Source organism: Megalobrama amblycephala, linkage group LG18 (genome assembly GCF_018812025.1).
Source record: "Megalobrama amblycephala isolate DHTTF-2021 linkage group LG18, ASM1881202v1, whole genome shotgun sequence".
In the NCBI taxonomy this organism is placed as follows: Eukaryota; Metazoa; Chordata; class Actinopteri; order Cypriniformes; family Xenocyprididae; genus Megalobrama; species Megalobrama amblycephala.
The window spans coordinates 19,120,771-19,137,730 of record NC_063061.1 but is presented as its reverse complement, the minus strand read 5'-3'; the positions used below and the strand labels follow the sequence as shown (position 1 = coordinate 19,137,730).

The window sequence follows — 16,960 nt, the reverse complement described above, 5'->3', positions numbered from 1 at the left end:
GACTGGATCCTGGGTGAGGAAGAGACACAGAGCCATGGCGGCAGCCATCTTGACCGAGGGCTCTGGAGTGGCAGCCATCAGGATCCCTGAACTGAGGATGTGGGGAAGTGCTGGAGGGCAGAAATGGACAGATTCATTGGAGGGGTATGTGGAGGGAGCAGGCGGGGAGTGAGCTGACCAGGCCACTTGTGTTTCTGATGGGGCTAGATGAGGATGATACTTCTCTATTTTAACTTCTTTAACTTCAAAATCTGAACCATTTAAATAGAGAACGAGATTAATGGACTTGACTAGAGAGAGAGATAACAAGCAGGTTCACAGTAACGAATGGTATCCTCATCCAGGCCCATCAGAAAACAAGCACTAAGGGAAGAATCTGGCCAGCCCAATTGACAAGAGAGCTCAGAAAACTCCTCCACATACCTCTCCAATGGACGACCACTCTGCCTTAAGCCCCGCAGGCGATCCTCAGCCAGGAAGGTGTTGGTTTGGTTGGTTCTTCTGTAATGATACATGTTGGTTGACTAAGCACATGACGAAGGGAAATCCAATGAACATTCTGACTTTAATGAGACTTAACAGGAGTACAACAGAAAACCAACCATGAACATAAATGAGAACCGACAAAGACATGTAAGGGAATACATACAGGGCACACAAGGACCAAACAAGACTTAATTAACGAGACACAGTTGGGACAAATGAACTCAAATGAGGGTAACCATAGTAACTAAATAATGGTGAGAAAACAGAACAAAAGAACATGTGACACAACGGGAAACAGACACACAATTGCGTAGTTTTTGCTTGGAGTCAGTTGTTTTATTTGTGATAATGCAATAAAACATGCCAAATTATGCTAATTTAATTTTAATATAATTTTAAGCCAGGCTGATATACAACGAGAAAATTATTAACACATGCAAAAACGAGAGAGGACCAATGAAATATTAATGTCACGATCACGTCTGTTCCTGTCACATCCTGGACTACATTTCCCATGATCCTCCATTGCTTATCACCTGCACTCACTTCACAATCACTCCACACTAATCACCACACCCAGCTGCCACACATTATCTGGACTATAAAAGACTCATACACACACCACCTCACCGTGAAGTCTTGTTGCCTCTGTGTACAATTCCAAGCGTTTATATCTTGTCTGCCTGTTTGTTTCCTGTCTACGATCCTGTGCTGCCTGTCCTGACCTTTGCTTTGTATACTGACCTGTGATTGATATCTGCCAGCCCTGACCCTCTGCTTGTTCCTGACTACGATTCTGCCTGTTCCTTGCTGTACCTGTTTGCTGTTATCTGACCCCTGCCTGTACGACCACGCTCACCTTTTAATAAAGCTGCATTTGGATCTTACCTTGAGTCCCGCTCCGTTACAATTAATAACTGATTATGTTGCAGTCAATGTATGCTTTTTTCCCTGTGAGCTTTTTTGTTTTTCTAAAACCTATAGCTGTAGTTTGTCTTTTTTTGCCAAATAATTTTGTCAGATAAACACTAAGTTTAGTGTTTTGTTCTTCTCCCATATTTTAAAATATATATAAATATAAACATATTTTCCTCATATTTTGATGGTTTAAAGTCTGTGTAAAGTCAATTCTGTGAATTGTTTCTAGATCCCCTTCACCTGACCCCACCCCTAAACCCTACCCACATTTTGACGTGGGCAAATCAGGTAATGCTCTCAAAAATGCCCCTCTGTTTATGGCCTCGCCCATCATTCATTAAAGGATTAGTTCACTTTCAAATTAAAATTTCCTGATAATTTACTCACCCCCATGTCATCCAAGATGTCCATGTCCTTCTTTCTTCAGTCAAAAAGAAATTAAGGTTTTTGATGAAACATTCCAGGATTTTTCTCCAGGTCAAAGTTTGAATTAAACTTGCTAGTGCAAGTATATAACAATTAGTTCAAACTTTGACCTGTGGAGGGCAGTAATACACTTAGCAGTGTCTACACTGCCGGAATTCTAATAGAGAAGAAAAAGAAGAGAGCTAGTTCAAGACGAGCATTTATGGTTAAAATGTATATAATTTTTAATTTTTTTTTTAGAAAATGAGCTATGGTTTTGCTAGATAAGATCCTTATTCCTCGTCTGGGATTGTGTAGAACACTTTGAAGCTGCAATGAAACTGTGATTTTGACCTTCAACCGTTTGGAGGCCATTGAAGTCAACTATATGAAGAAAAATCCTGGAATGTTTTCATTAAAAACCTTAATTTGTTTTCAACTGATGAGAGAAGGACATGGACATCTTGGATGACATGGGGGTGAGTAAATTATTAGGAAATTTTAATTTGAAAGTGAACTAATCCTTTAATGTCCTGCAGAGACCTGTAAATTCTGTAAATATCAGTAACCAAACAGATCTCACCCACCATTTACTTCGATAGTAAGAAAAATAAATACTATAATAGTCAATGGGGGCAAGATCTGTTTGATTACTGACATTCTTCCAAATATCTTTCTTTGTGTTCATACAGATATTCATACAGGTCTGTAACTACTAATGATGACAGAATTTTCATTTTTGGGTGAACTATCCCTTTAAGACCCTTCTCACTGTGGACTCAAGGGTCCAAATCATCACCGGTGCACTGCTGCATTTTCCTGCCACCAAAAATGTCATTTTTACTTTCATTTCTGCATTTAAAGCATTGATTTGTAGAGTGGGAGAAGTTATTAAAATTCTTACTGGGTCAGTTACAAAAATAATACCTTGACAATCAAGCTTTTATCGTTTAATCAACTCCCTGTCATAATTTAACTCCAATACATTATGTTTTTGTTGGAAAGTGTGTGGTCTCTCCTCCTCTCTCTGCTGATCTTGTTACTCCTAACTAGGTTAGGATACCTCTCCTAATTAAATAATTTAGGATCTGAGACCTAGTATTAACATTTAGGAACTTTTAGGAATCACTCTTACTGTTAAGTCTATGAATAAGAGTAGAATTTTGACACACTTAAGACTAAAATTTTACTCTGAGCAGCTTTATACATACAGCATCAGAATTTATCTGACAATTTTTTTCAGATCCATGCTGAATAAAACTATTAATTTCCTTACAAAAAATCTTACTGACCCCAAACTTTTAAATGGTAGTGTAGGAAAAACTGTTTGAAAGGAACTGTAGGGTTAATTTCAATTCTTAAAGCATATTTGGAAAGTCTCAGGGGGGCTCTGTAATCAAAGAAGAAGTTCGATAAGCCTCAATTTGTGTGATGAATGTAGTTTTTATAGCTCTACCATCCCTCCTGAGGTCTGCTGAAGCCAAGAGCTAATTAACCTTACCATTGCTGTGAAAGTACACAGAGCAAAAGGTTAGACCGTGGGGTGGAAGAAATAATGAATATTTAATATTGTGATTTGATGATTTATATCAAATCCATTATTTCTGACTGCAAACTTATTAAATGTTCAGTAACTACATCCTCTCCTTAAAAGGGATTTAAATATGCTGAAAGGGTTAATTGCATAAATCTCACCATTAACAAATTATTGAAGGTGATGAGCATTTAGTTCAGTCCTTTTTTATGGGATGTATGAGATGAAATTGTGTCCATGGATCACAGGCAGTGTCTCCTGTTGTCATTTTAATGAGGATTTTTGATGGATTTACACTGTGTGAAATTTGCCCACTACACATTCATAAAACATCACAAAATGTTTTGCTTTCAATATCCCAATAAACGTCTTGTGTCTCACAAAGTCAAGACATTGGCTAAGCACAGCTAAACAATTAAATGCTGTATCTAAACATTTAATGATATTGTGCATACAGTAGTGCATATAGTATTATATATATACACACAAATCAAGCAGTACCACAGCTCACATGCAGTAACAGCCACATTATGGAATAGGCTTAAATCTGAAACAGTCAGTGTTACTGTAGGTGGATTTGGCTCCATTTGTCATTCTGCTCTGAATTTTTGTCCATCTCCATTTCCCCATGTTGTTTACAAAGACAAAAATAAAATTAACAACAGCTTTCCATACTGCATGTTTCACCTCTCTCTTGTCTCTCTTTTTTTAAATTGCAAACATAATGCCGTGATATTCCTGCTTAAAACTATTCAGAGCAGGAAAAACTTTAGTAAGGATATTAAAACAAAAAAGGGCATTCATGTAGTAAAATGCCTGGTTGGCTGTTTGCTTGCATGGCTTTTGGCTTCAGAGCTCCATTTTCCTTAAGGTCAGTAAACATAATGAGGTACATTAGTTTAATGTTGCTGATACATAAAATAATTCATTTAATTTCCATTTCATTCACCTAATACCAAATAAATAAATTAACACACAAACAAACATAAATTCAAGGAAGTTGATTTTTGTGACCTTGTACCTGAATGATCAACTCCTGTACCAAAAAACAAAGGCTAACACACAATAGGTCTGATTTACTAACCAAATTTAAATTTTAGGATAAAAAGGACAAAACTATTTAATGTTGGCATTTTAAACCTAGAATATATTAAACTGAAATGTTTATTTATACATCAATTGTTAGTAGTAACTGAATTACTAAATGAACCTACAATACATCCCTATTTAAGAATAATAACCGATCACAAGTAGTCTAGGCCTATATAATGTTTATTGTGTTCAGCTGATTTTCAGAATGGCAGGAATGGGGAAAGGTTGGGCATGTAAACTGATCAAAAAAATTAAAGGAACATAGAAGGAACAACATTGAAGGAAATACCCCAGGACACCATCCGTCGTCTCATTAGGAGCATGCCCCGACACTGTCAGGCATGCAAACGAGCACGTGGGGGGCCATACTAACTACTGAGTACCATTTTGAGTTGCTGCAATGAAGTTTCAGCAAAATGGACTAGCCTGCATAATTTTTTCACTTTGATTTCCAGGGTGTCTTTGAATTCAGTCCTCTGTAGGTTGATAATTTTCTTTCCATCAAACGATGTGGCATCCTTTCATTCCTAACACATTACCCAGTCCATATCAGTATAGATAGCCAGCATATTTTTCCCCATTGAGATCTGATGTGTTTTCAAAGTGTTCCTTTAATTTTTCGAGCAGTGTATTATGCTAATTGCTAATTACTGTGGGCACACACTCCCTCATTTAGAATAATCTGGATTTATCAACAATATACAATCAATGATACAAGAACAAATGAGACTTAGTATGTCCAGCTTGCCCTTGTGAAAAGGAAGTAGACTTTAGCATACTTAAAAAAAAAAAGTAGGCCTACTTATTACGGAAATAATATACTTTAAAAGAATATACTATATATAGGCATATTTCACCCAAAATTGAAAATTCTGTCATTTACTCACCCTCGAGTTGTTCCAAACCTGTATTAATTTCTTTCTTCTGCTAAACACAAAAGAAAATATTTTGAAAAATGATGATAGAAAAAAAATATATTTTTTTCCCGCATACTATGGTTTGGTTACCCATTATTCTTCATAATATCTTCTTTTGGGTTCAGCACACAGGTTTGAAACAACTTGTAAATAATGACAGACTTTTTATTTTTGGGTGAACTATCCTTTTAAGTGCATATTGATTTTGAAATATGTTTAAAGTGTACTGCCGAATCTACTGAGAAGCATTTAGGGTAAACAAAAACATACTTTAATGTAATTTCTATTGAAACTTGTATTTCATGTATTTAAATACTTTTGTAGTAGTTACACATTTGTAATGATGAAGTGCTAATTTACCATAAATACCATTTAACATTATCATAAATATATTAACTTTAAAGTTAAATTATATCAAGAACTTTACATGTGCTTTAGTAAGTCATCACATAAATATAAGTGTACTATTTTAAACTGACAAAAAAAAAAAAAAAAAACATAATTTAAAATGTACTAAAGTTATACTTTTAATTGGACATTATTACAGTGCACTCTGTACTCTTTAAGTACAATAAGTGGCCTTTTATTTAATTAATTTATATTATTTGCAAATACAGTTTTTAAAAAATAAACCTTTGAGATCTGAAGTTGGCTACTAGTGCACATTCAATACAGTTAGGCACACTTCTTTTTCACAAGGGAGTTCCATCAGTGTTGATGACAATTTGATGAAAATTTTTGCATTTGCAAATTTTTCCATTCATTAGTATGATAACTGCACAGACATTTACAGTACGCATGAGGCCCCTGATGTCTTTCATATCAAGCATTCAGACAGCTTTCCCTATAATAAGCAAACTCATCAGGAAGACCATGATGAAAAATATCCACATAAAGAAGCGATCCATGACTTTGGCAACTTTCCGCCACTCCCCGTTTCGTCTCTGTGTGGCCTTCTGCTCTTGATAAAAGTTAGCGATGTACTCGATATTCCTCAAGAGGCTTTGTTGATGGAATAAACACTGACCTTCAACAACTATCTCCCTTTTCTTCGCCGATTCTATTCCACTCGCTCCGCTTTCCAATACTCTCTCTCCTGTAGCTCCTGCAACCTCTCCATGGTCAATGCCCACACAGGTACCATCTGTCCAGCCAGTGTGACACTCCTTTCCTTGCCGTAGTGATAATGTTGGACTGACATCCTCATTTAATTGATCTTTTATCTTCTGTGAACAACCGTCACTGGCTGAAATGCCTCGTACCCTCAGAGTGAAGTCCTCACCCCCGGCCTGGCCAATTATAGTGCAGTTGTTTCCCTTTTGAGCAGTTTTGTCTGTGTGCACAGACAGGCAGCCCTCTCCCATGTCATAGACGAAGCAAATTCGAGCCAGGTAGTGCAGGATAAAACGGCGTGCCCATGTAGGAACAGGTTGGGCCTCTGGTCCACAATGGTGAATGTTCATAATGAAGATGGTCAGGGCTGTAGAAGCTGTAACCATGGTCATTGTGGCAATGTAATACTTCCCTGTGGAAACATTGGGATTGATGAACATAGACAGCAGACTTCATTTTAAAGCTTTCAGCAATGAATAGATATTAAACTAGGCGTGACATGAGAATCATTGATTATCTGAATTCAAGAGGAAAGTTTCTGTAAATTATTCCAACGTTAACCGTTGACTGTGCTACAACTCCAATAGTGAGTTTGCTAATATAAGGCACAGTTGCAGGCGGTCCTAGATTAATTAGGATGGCTCATTAAAATTATTGACCCACGGCGCATTGTTTATTGCTCCATCAGCCTATCTGCGTGTCATGCATTCCTGATAATTATTTCTTTTAGGCCTTGTGGGTGGGGGTGTATTCTCTTTAGTGATCCACTTAAAGGATTAGTTCACTTTAAAATGAAAATTACCCCAAGCTTTACTCACCCTCAAGCCATCCTAGATGTATATGACCAATGAGTATGAAGGTGAAGAAAGCATCCATCCAAGCATTTTGAACTGCGAGAGCCGTTACACTTTCTTCATAAACTGAATACGGAAGATGGTGAGCAAAGCTTGGGGTAATTTTCATTTTAAAGTGAGCTAATCCTTTAAATTAACTGCACACCAAAGGAACCCAAAGCGGTGTTGTGCTGAATAGAGAAGACTAAACTTTATACAGTATTTGTCCACTTTTATGGGAAGGAAATAAAAGTACCAGAACAGATTTACCAAGGCAAAGACACTTTAACACTGAGTGTGATAGAAAGGTGATAGAAAATTATGGTTCTAATGGTCCATTATTTGATGTTAATTGAGGTCACTGCATTAATTGTACAGACACACAGGATACGGGAAAAATATGGGGAAAGTTATTATCAATTCCAATTAATGAGGACACTAGGGATGATAATTGGGAACATACTAAAATGATATCAGTCTGTAATTGGGTAAAAGCAATTCAGCTGAAGATAGTACAAAGATTGCATATATCCCCTAACTATAGACATATCTTTTACTATTCCTTTTCACTCTTTTGTCTCAAATGTAAGACTGAAATTGGTACTCACTGTTTATGGTCATGGTATTTGATACAGAAAAAATGGCTTCAACATACTTTGTGAAAAGCAAAAGATCTTGAGTACAAACTTAGAATTAAATTGTTTGGTATTTCACAACATGCAAAAAAAATATTAATAATTAATTCAATAAATCATGGCCACATTGTACTAATTTGTTCCCTCGTTTTAGTAATAAACTGTGGGAATACTAATCACATCATGGGAACAAATTCTGGCCACAATATCTTGTTTTTTTCCTTTGTTATCTTCCATGTCAATAACCTTGTTAAATTTATTTTGATTATGCTTTATTCAACTTAATTCAAAATAAATTCTCTGAAAGCAAGTCTTACTAATTGCAAGTGAAACTTATTTGGCAGGATCTCACCAATGAGTGGCACGTTCTCTGAAGGAGGCATGCTCTCCGCGACCAGAAGCTGGAAGACAGTAAGGGCTAGTAACACTGTGACCCCTAAAGACACTTTCTCTCCAGAGTCGGCTGGCAGGTAGAAGCCAAGCGGAGCCAAGAAGGAGATCATCATGCACGGAATGAGCAGATTAAAGATATAAAAGGAAGCTCTTCTCTTTAGGTGAAGTGTGTAGGTGATATCTGGATAGGGGTCTGAGCAGCAGCCATAGAGAATAACGTTCTTCTTAGCAGGCATTCCCAGAACCTCCCACTCTACATTCTCCACAAAGTCAGCCAGATCAGCACTGTCCAGGGCATTGTGAAGGTCCATCTGGTTACCGTTGTGGGTCCAAGAGCCAAAGGTGAGGCGGCACTGCTGGGCATCAAAAGGGAAAAAAGACACATCCACTTTGCAAGAGCTCTTGGATATTGCAGGCTGGTCCCACATAATCTGGCCATCATGGCGGATCACCACATTGGTCTCCATGGAGCTGGAGAACTGGTCATCTGCACTGGAGGGCAGAAGGTGGAAATCAATAAAATCATTCTCAGTCACCACTTTCCTACATTTCATAAGCTTAATTAAAACCAAAAATGAATGCATGAATCATCTTTGATAATTTACATATTCACCTGAAGTGCCTTCTTACTGGTGACTAGTCAAATACTGCAAAAGATCATTTTCTTAACTGTATTTTTGTCTTGTATTCCAGGAAAAATATTTACACATCTTTAAAACAAGATAAATATAATAAATGCAGTTTAATACGAAATATTAGCTTAATAAGTTTAATTACATTTCTTTCTTTACCTAATGTCAATGTTATTATTTTTCTAACATGCTTAAAACAAGCAATATACCATACAGTATATATACACTATATTGCCAAAAGTATTGGGACACCCCTCCAAATCATTGAATTCAGGTGTTCCAATCACTTCCATGGCCACAGGTATATAAAATCAAGCACCTAGGCATGCAGACTGTTTCTACAAACATTTGTGAAAGAATGGGTCGCTCTCAGGAGCTCAGTGAATTCAAGCGTGGTACTGTGATAGGTTGCCACCTGTGCAATAAGTCCATTCGTGAAATTTCCTCACTACTAAATATTCTACGATCAACTGTTAGTGGTATCATAACAAAGTGGAAGCAATTGGGAACAACAGCAACTCAGCCACGAAGTGGTAGGCCACGTAAAATCATAGAGCGGGGTCAACGCATGCTGAGGCCACAGTGCGCAGAAGTCGCCAATTTTCTACAGAGTCAATAGCTACAGACCTCCAAACTTCGTGTGACCTTCAGATTAGATCAAGAACAGTGTGTAAAGAGCTTCATGAAATGGGTTTCCATGGCCGAGCAGCTGCATCTAAGCCTTACATCACCAAGTGCAATGCAAAGCGTCGGATGTGGTGGTGTAAAGCATGCCGCCACTGGACTCTAGAGCAGTGGAGACGTGTTCTCTGGAGTGACGAATCATGCTTCTCTGTCTGGCAATCCAATGGATGAGTCTGGGTTTGGCGGATTCCAGGAGAACGGTACCTGCCTGACTGCATTGTGCCAAGTGTAAAGTTTGGTGGAGGGGGGATTATGGTGTGGGGTTGTTTTTCAGGGGTTGGGCTTGGCCCTTTAGTTCCAGTGAAAGGAACTCTTAATGCTTCAGCATACCAAGACATTTTGGACAATTTCATGCTCCCAACGTTGTGGGAACAGTTTGGGGACGGCCCCTTCCTGTTCCAACATGACCATAGGTCATAAGGTCCACAAAGACATGGATGAGCGAGTTTGGTGTGGAGGAACTTGACTGGCCTGCACAGAGTCCTGACCTCAACCCGATAGAACACCTTAGGGATGAATTAGAGTGGAGACTGCGAGCCAGGCCTTCACGCCAACATCACTGTCTGACCTCACAAATGCGCTTCTAGAAGAATGGTCAAAAATTCCCATAAACACACTCCTAAACCTTGTGGAAAGCCTTCCCAGAAGAAAGGAGGCTGTTATAGCTGCAAAGGATGGGCCAACTCTATATAAAACCCTACAGATTAAGAATGAGATGTCATTAAAGTTCATGTGCATGTAAAGGCAGGCGTTCCAAAACTTTTGGCAATATAGTGTATATTGGTCAATTGAATAAAAAAAATATTTAATATGTGGCGATGCAAACATATATTAATCAGGTATATTGATCTTATTTAGATATATTTAAATATTTTTAAAAGACAAAAATGCTGATTTACGAAAATTACTTTTTGCAATGCAGACAAATAAACACAATATTTAGATTTGCTATATAATTCCACAGTTATCTAAGACTAACAAGGCCAGTATAACCACATATATGAAGACAACCAGAGCTGTGTTGAGGATGGTCATGTGAATCAGATTGGTTATGATTTGCTATGTCAAACACAAAACTGTCCAAAAACTTTGAAGTGTCACAATCTGAACTTGCTCTCTAAATTAATTACTAGTCCTAGCATGTTTTGCTATGATAAGCTTTCTGGACATGAAAAATAATGAGTGGAGAGTTCAGACCATCTGTCAACTGACCAGCATCAGATAAGCTAAATCTTTGGAAAGAGCTTTAATGCCGCAATGTTATGGCCAAAGCTGTTATGATTCAGAAAAGAAAATGAATATATATATATATATTAAGATTAATTAAGATTAATATTGAATATTTTACTTTTTACTTGTTTGCTATTGAATTAATCGATAATCATTTAGTGCAGTTTGTTATGAGAAAAAAACAGCAAACTAACTGTACAGTCCCATGAACAAGCAGTTCATAAGAATGTACAGCCTTTGCAACAAAGTGATGGACAGGACATGACACATAATTTGTGGTTGAATCGATGAAACCCAATACCAATCCGACCTACTTGTTATATAGGACAATATCGGGTCTCCATACATAACTACTAGGTATACGGATGGTATCAAGCCCATCGTAGTCTGTCTTATTCCAGGTGAGGTAGGCATCAAACCACACCTGACGAATCCACAAGTATGTCGTGAGGATCTGGTTTCTTTCATCCTAGGAAAAAAAGATAGATTTCACAACTCATATGAACAAATATAATCCAGTCAGCAAATTAAATAATTTTTTTTTTGTTTTTAAATAGCTAAAATGTTCTGGCTTGTTCAGATGTGACATTAGTTTATTTTTGTCAGAACATGCTTTCAGTTTAGGAATTACAAGGGATTTTATTATTTTATGGAGCATGAAGTTAAAAATGTCTATGTGGTATAACTGTCCAGAGATTGTATAAAAACCAAAACAAAAAAGTCTAATTAAAAGTTTAAGTTTTGCATAATCTTTAATTATTATTCTTAAACACATAAACAGTTTTGTTGCAAAAAAAAAACAGAAAAGTCACAGAGAGAACCTCTGTATATTGTGTTAAGGTCAGTAAGTTCGTTATTTTTAATTTTTTTTTTTTTTATAATAATGATTAAATGTGTACACCTAGTGTATTCAAGGAAAAGGGGAATATTTTATTACCTTTGACTTGTTGGTTGTAAAAGCTGACATTTTAAAATTATTAAATAAAAAAATGTTAAAAATTCCTTCTTTTTTTCAAAACTGTATGATACCAACATGAAAATATTGAATTTCCTAGCACATTTGTTTTAATATATTTAATGCAAGACACTATGAGCTAAACCATTTCTCTCTCTCTTGCTCTCTCTCTCTTATATATCTCTGGTTTATATAACATTTTATTAAAAAAAACATGGTGAAAATGCCATTTTTTCGACCCGACAGAATTTTCTGATTTATGGAATGATAAAAAGAGATATACACAATTCCCTTTGTAAAATCCTTACACTCAAATACATGAAAATAAAAACAAATTTTTGACCTGACTTTGTCTACTCTTCAGATTTCTGCTCTGGAATAATACAAATAGTACAAAAATAATTGTCTTAATGTACTCCAATTAATCAACTAGGGAATATACAGTATGATGATATCTATTACTTTAACTAGTTTAACTCTATTCACCTACATGTAGTAAAAGAAACAGAGTTGACATATTTGTTCAGACAGCACAATTCAAAGTTAAAGAGCTTATGCAAAACAGCTAAATGAGCCCAGAAAGAAGGTGAATGAGAAAGAATGTGTGATTGATCAAGAGTCATTACCATATCAATAATCTGGGAGAGAGTGATCTGCAAGGTGACGTTAATGATGTTGTCTGTGTCCTCCACAGGCCTCAATGCACTGGTGTAATTCACAAATAAATCATTCAGCAGCTTGAATGCATATTTCCCCTGGGCACACAAACACACTGCCAAAAAGGAAGAGGAAAGTGATTTAGATTTGGTCGATTTGTATTATTAGATTGATTAATCAATTAAAGGTGGTTACTTGAGTAAAATGGCTATCCTCACAGCCATAATGAGCTTGGTGGCTTGTGATGGAATAGTTTGATGAGTGTCCAGGGCTGATAAAGAACAATCTGAGCACTTGAGGCATTTGCAACTATGTTAGCTTATTTATGACAATAAGCCCATCAGACCCTTTAGCACTCTATAGTCAGTAATGGTTCCCTCTCAGAGATAATAATTCTGGAAAATTACCACCACACCACAAACTATTTTACTAGCTTAACTATCTTTATTTCATTTCATGTCGAAGAAAATTAAAATATTTTAAGGATTTCCCCTGATTTCTCAAATTCCCTTGATTCTTGCTGACATTTGGATTTGTCTGTAGGACAAATAAATAAGAATAACATCATTCAGCAAAGCATTAGATTTGTTCATTTTTCTTTTAGTAACCAGCTGGGTGTTAAAATAGTTCAGAGGTGCTAAAAAATACGATTTGACTGCCAGCTCAGGATGGCCTGATGAATGAGCATGCTTTATCAAAACCGACTTTACCAAAAAGCACTAGTAACAGGAGAGCTACAACAACCTTTCAAACTGCAATCCATATATTTGATTGAAAATATATGAAGTCCATATATTTGTTCGCTGAGGATGAGTGTGGTCAGCGCTTTCACTAGTGAATCAATTCACTCCAAGTGCCAGACAAAATAGCGCTCTAATGAAAGATAAAAATGGAGGCTGTGGTGTGAAAAGGATGTGTGAGTTCCAGCTGGCAGCACTGCTGTCCTGCAGCATTAACTGAGCAAGTGTGCAGAAAGTATCAAATTCTTGTGATCAAAAACACTGGTGTCAAAGTTGCTTCTTTAGACAAAATGCAAAAATGCTTTAAGGACTCTGTGGATCATTTACTGGGTTCCTAATTGGGCAACTGCCACAAAGATAAACTTTTAAGATAGTACATTTAATAATACATGCTACATTACATTTATCTTTAAAGGTGCCCTAGAATCAAAAATTGAATTTACCTTGGCATAGTTGAATAACAAGCGTTCAAAGACATACATTGAGTTTCAAACTCCATTGCTTCCTCCTTCTTATGTAAATCTTATTTGTTTAAAAGACCTCCGAAAAACAGGCGAATCTCAACATAACACCGACTGTTACGTAACAGTCGGGATCATTAATATGTACGCCCCCAATATTTGCATATGCCAGCCCATGTTCAAGGCATTAGACAAGGGCAGCCAGTATTAACGTCTGGATCTGTGCACAGCTGAATCATCAGACTAGTTAAGCAAGCAAGAACAATAGCGAAAAATGGCAGATGGATTGATAATAACTGACATGATCCATGATTACATGATATTTTTAGTGATATTTGTGAATTGTCTTTCTAAATGTTTCGTTAGCATGTTGCTAATGTACTGTTAAATGTGGTTAAAGTTACCATCGTTTCTTACTGTATTCACGGAGACAAGAGAGCCGTTGCTATTTTCATTTTTAAACACTTGCAGTCTGTATAATTCATAAACACAACTTCATTCTTTATAAATCTCTCCAACAGTGTGTAACGTTAGCTTTAGCCACGGAGCACTATCAAACTCATTCAGAATCAAATGTAAACATCCAAATAAATACTATACTCACATGATCCGACGCATACATGCAGTATGCATGAAAAAAATCTTGTAAAGATCCATTTGAGGATTATATTAGCTGTGTGAACTTTGTAAATGCACTGTATTATAGTCGAGAGCTCGGGGGGCAGGGAACGAGAGATTTAAAGGGGCCGCAGCCTGAATCAGTGCATAGTTAATGATGCCCCAAAATAGGCAGTTAAAAAAATTAATTAAGAAAAATCAATGGGGTATTTTGAGCTGAAACTTCACAGACACATTCAGGGGACACCTTAGACTTATATTACTGTACATCTTGTAAAAACTGGTTCTAGGGCACCTTTAATAAAAATTTATTCAAGTTTCCCTGGATGTGTGGACTTGAGAATGACCGCAATTGTTGAATGTCCAATATGTAAATTACAAATCCATATACTCACAGAAGTTCCATTCTTGCGTAATTAATAATAATAATTTAAAAAAGCACTTCCAACGGGAATTAAATAGAAATTCTGGGTAATGCTGGACTGCTGATCTTTACGTAAGCAATAAGGTACGAGAGGCTGTGCTGTATCATGAATAAGTCACGGCTGAAGGGCGTTGTTAGGCACGACGCGAAGCAAAGAGAAGTAAACTCTTACTAAAAGAAAAAAATTGTCCCTGACCGTGAACAGCAACAGAAGTTACATTATCACGCCATTAGATGGTGGCAAAGACTGTCTTTATGAGTGTGTCAGTCAGTAGCTTTTACATTGAAAAGACTGAATTGTTGTTCACACTTGCTTTGACTAGCGCTGTCGGTCATGGGAAAACCCCCTTAACTGTTAAAAGGACAAGATAATACATTGGACATTTAAACAGATTTTTTATTATGAACATAGGACTGACCTGAAGGAATATGCTAAATGCAGGTAATAAACTCGCTCACTCGATCTCTTTCGAATACTCTTTTACATAATACAGTAAGCTTCAATGAACAATATCAATTGAGAACATAGTTTACATTGCTAAGGGTGTTGTGTGTAGTGATACACAGAACCGTTGGGTGAAGCGGTCATAGTCATGCTTTATCATGAATAAAACAAAGCTATTGACCAATCAGAATTAACGACAGGAACTAACTGTTTTATAAATGCCTCTATGGAATTTTAAACACTAATTATTTATCAGTGGGACAACCTTCTGAAAGAACAGGTCAGATCAGGTTGATTAGAATATATCACACATTAAGTTATAGATCAGTGCTGTCATCTGTCCACTGTCGTTAAGGTTCAATCCACAGATATTCCAGAGCACCATGGGACATGTCCATCTTAGAATCTCTTGGAGGGATATTTGTGTGTAAATTGATGCTAAGAGCATGCAGAGCATTTAGGACATTGATTCTCAAACCTTTCCTGGAGTACCACCAGCCCTGCACATTTTGTATGTCTCCCTCATCTATCACACCTGATTCAACTCATAAACTTATTAGTAGACTGCAAGACCTGAAATGGGTGTGTCAAATATAGGGAGACATACAAAACGTGCAGGGCTGATGGTACTCCAGGACAGGTTTGAGAACCACTGATTTAGGAAAACAGTCATGTGTTGAAATTTGCTGTAAACGCAAGATCTTAATTCAGCATCAGCCTTTATCACATGGAGTTTATTTATTTGAGTGTATTATTTAAGAATTCACATTTAGCCTATATGACTAAATCTACCAAATAAACAAACACACAGACAAAAACATTAAATCTTAATTATCAACAGCAAATTAAATATAAACTCTACAAAAGTTGCAATAAAAAACTATAACAACGTAAAATACACAGAAACACATATAGCCAATACATACAAGGAGTAGGATAAAAGACGCTAATGTCAGTTTTATCAGTAACTCTTGAGTAATTATGATCTTGTTCAAACATAGATATAGCCGGCATTTAGCTAAAAACGAAAAATACCTTGGATGCCTGAATTAACTCGTTCATTAAAATGTGCGCAGTCTTACCTGGAATAAAACCAATGGTGGCAATCAAATGGAAAGAAGCCAAAATGACACGTGGATTCATTTTGTGGCGTGAATGAGGAATAAAACTCTTCTGTGATCTCGTGAAGGCAGGTGCAGCATTTCTCAGGAATTCCCATAGTTCAGTACCGTATTGTTACCAGGCAGGCAGCGCAAGATCCATGCGCAACTCGCGAGGCAACAGAAGTGTCGCGTGCTAGTTAGTAGCGGTGACGAAGAGTTTCAGTACTAGATACTTAAGTGCTGATAGTCGACTCGTGTTTAGTGGTAAACTGGGAGCGTTGTGGTAGTTATAGCAATACATTGCGTAGGACTGGAGACAAGAGTACTGAGAGGACACTACGAAGACCACTTTTGAGTGAAAGTAGGCTACTCTATCCACATGAAAAAATACTATAATAATTTATAGTAAATGCTATAGTGTTTTTGAACCATACTACAGTAAATTGTAGTATACTATATTATAGTATTTACAACACTTTAATGAATGCTACAGCATACTGTAGTATTAACTATAGTGAACTGATAAACTGTAATAAATACTGGGTTACACTTTATTTTAAGGTGTCTTTGTTACAGTGTAATTATACATTTAAAGGGATAGTTCACCCAAAAATGAAAGTTCTATCATCATTTACTCACTCTCAAGTTGTTCCAAATCTGTATACATTTCTTTGTTCTGTTGAAA

At 36.7% G+C, this 16,960-nt stretch overlaps 1 protein-coding gene across 1 annotated transcript; it reads right to left on the bottom strand.

The window, feature by feature from the left end:
- Positions 1–4,959: 4,959 nt before the first annotated feature.
- On the bottom strand, positions 4,960–16,648 carry LOC125253603 (neuronal acetylcholine receptor subunit alpha-9). Its single transcript, XM_048167638.1, has 5 exons — positions 16,255–16,648; positions 12,454–12,599; positions 11,187–11,341; positions 8,286–8,818; positions 4,960–6,877 (listed from the first exon to the last, which is right to left on the bottom strand). Exons 1-5 carry the CDS (start codon positions 16,313–16,315, stop codon positions 6,183–6,185), a joined length of 1,590 nt encoding a protein of 529 aa, XP_048023595.1. The 5' UTR covers positions 16,316–16,648; the 3' UTR covers positions 4,960–6,182.
- Positions 16,649–16,960: the final 312 nt, after the last annotated feature.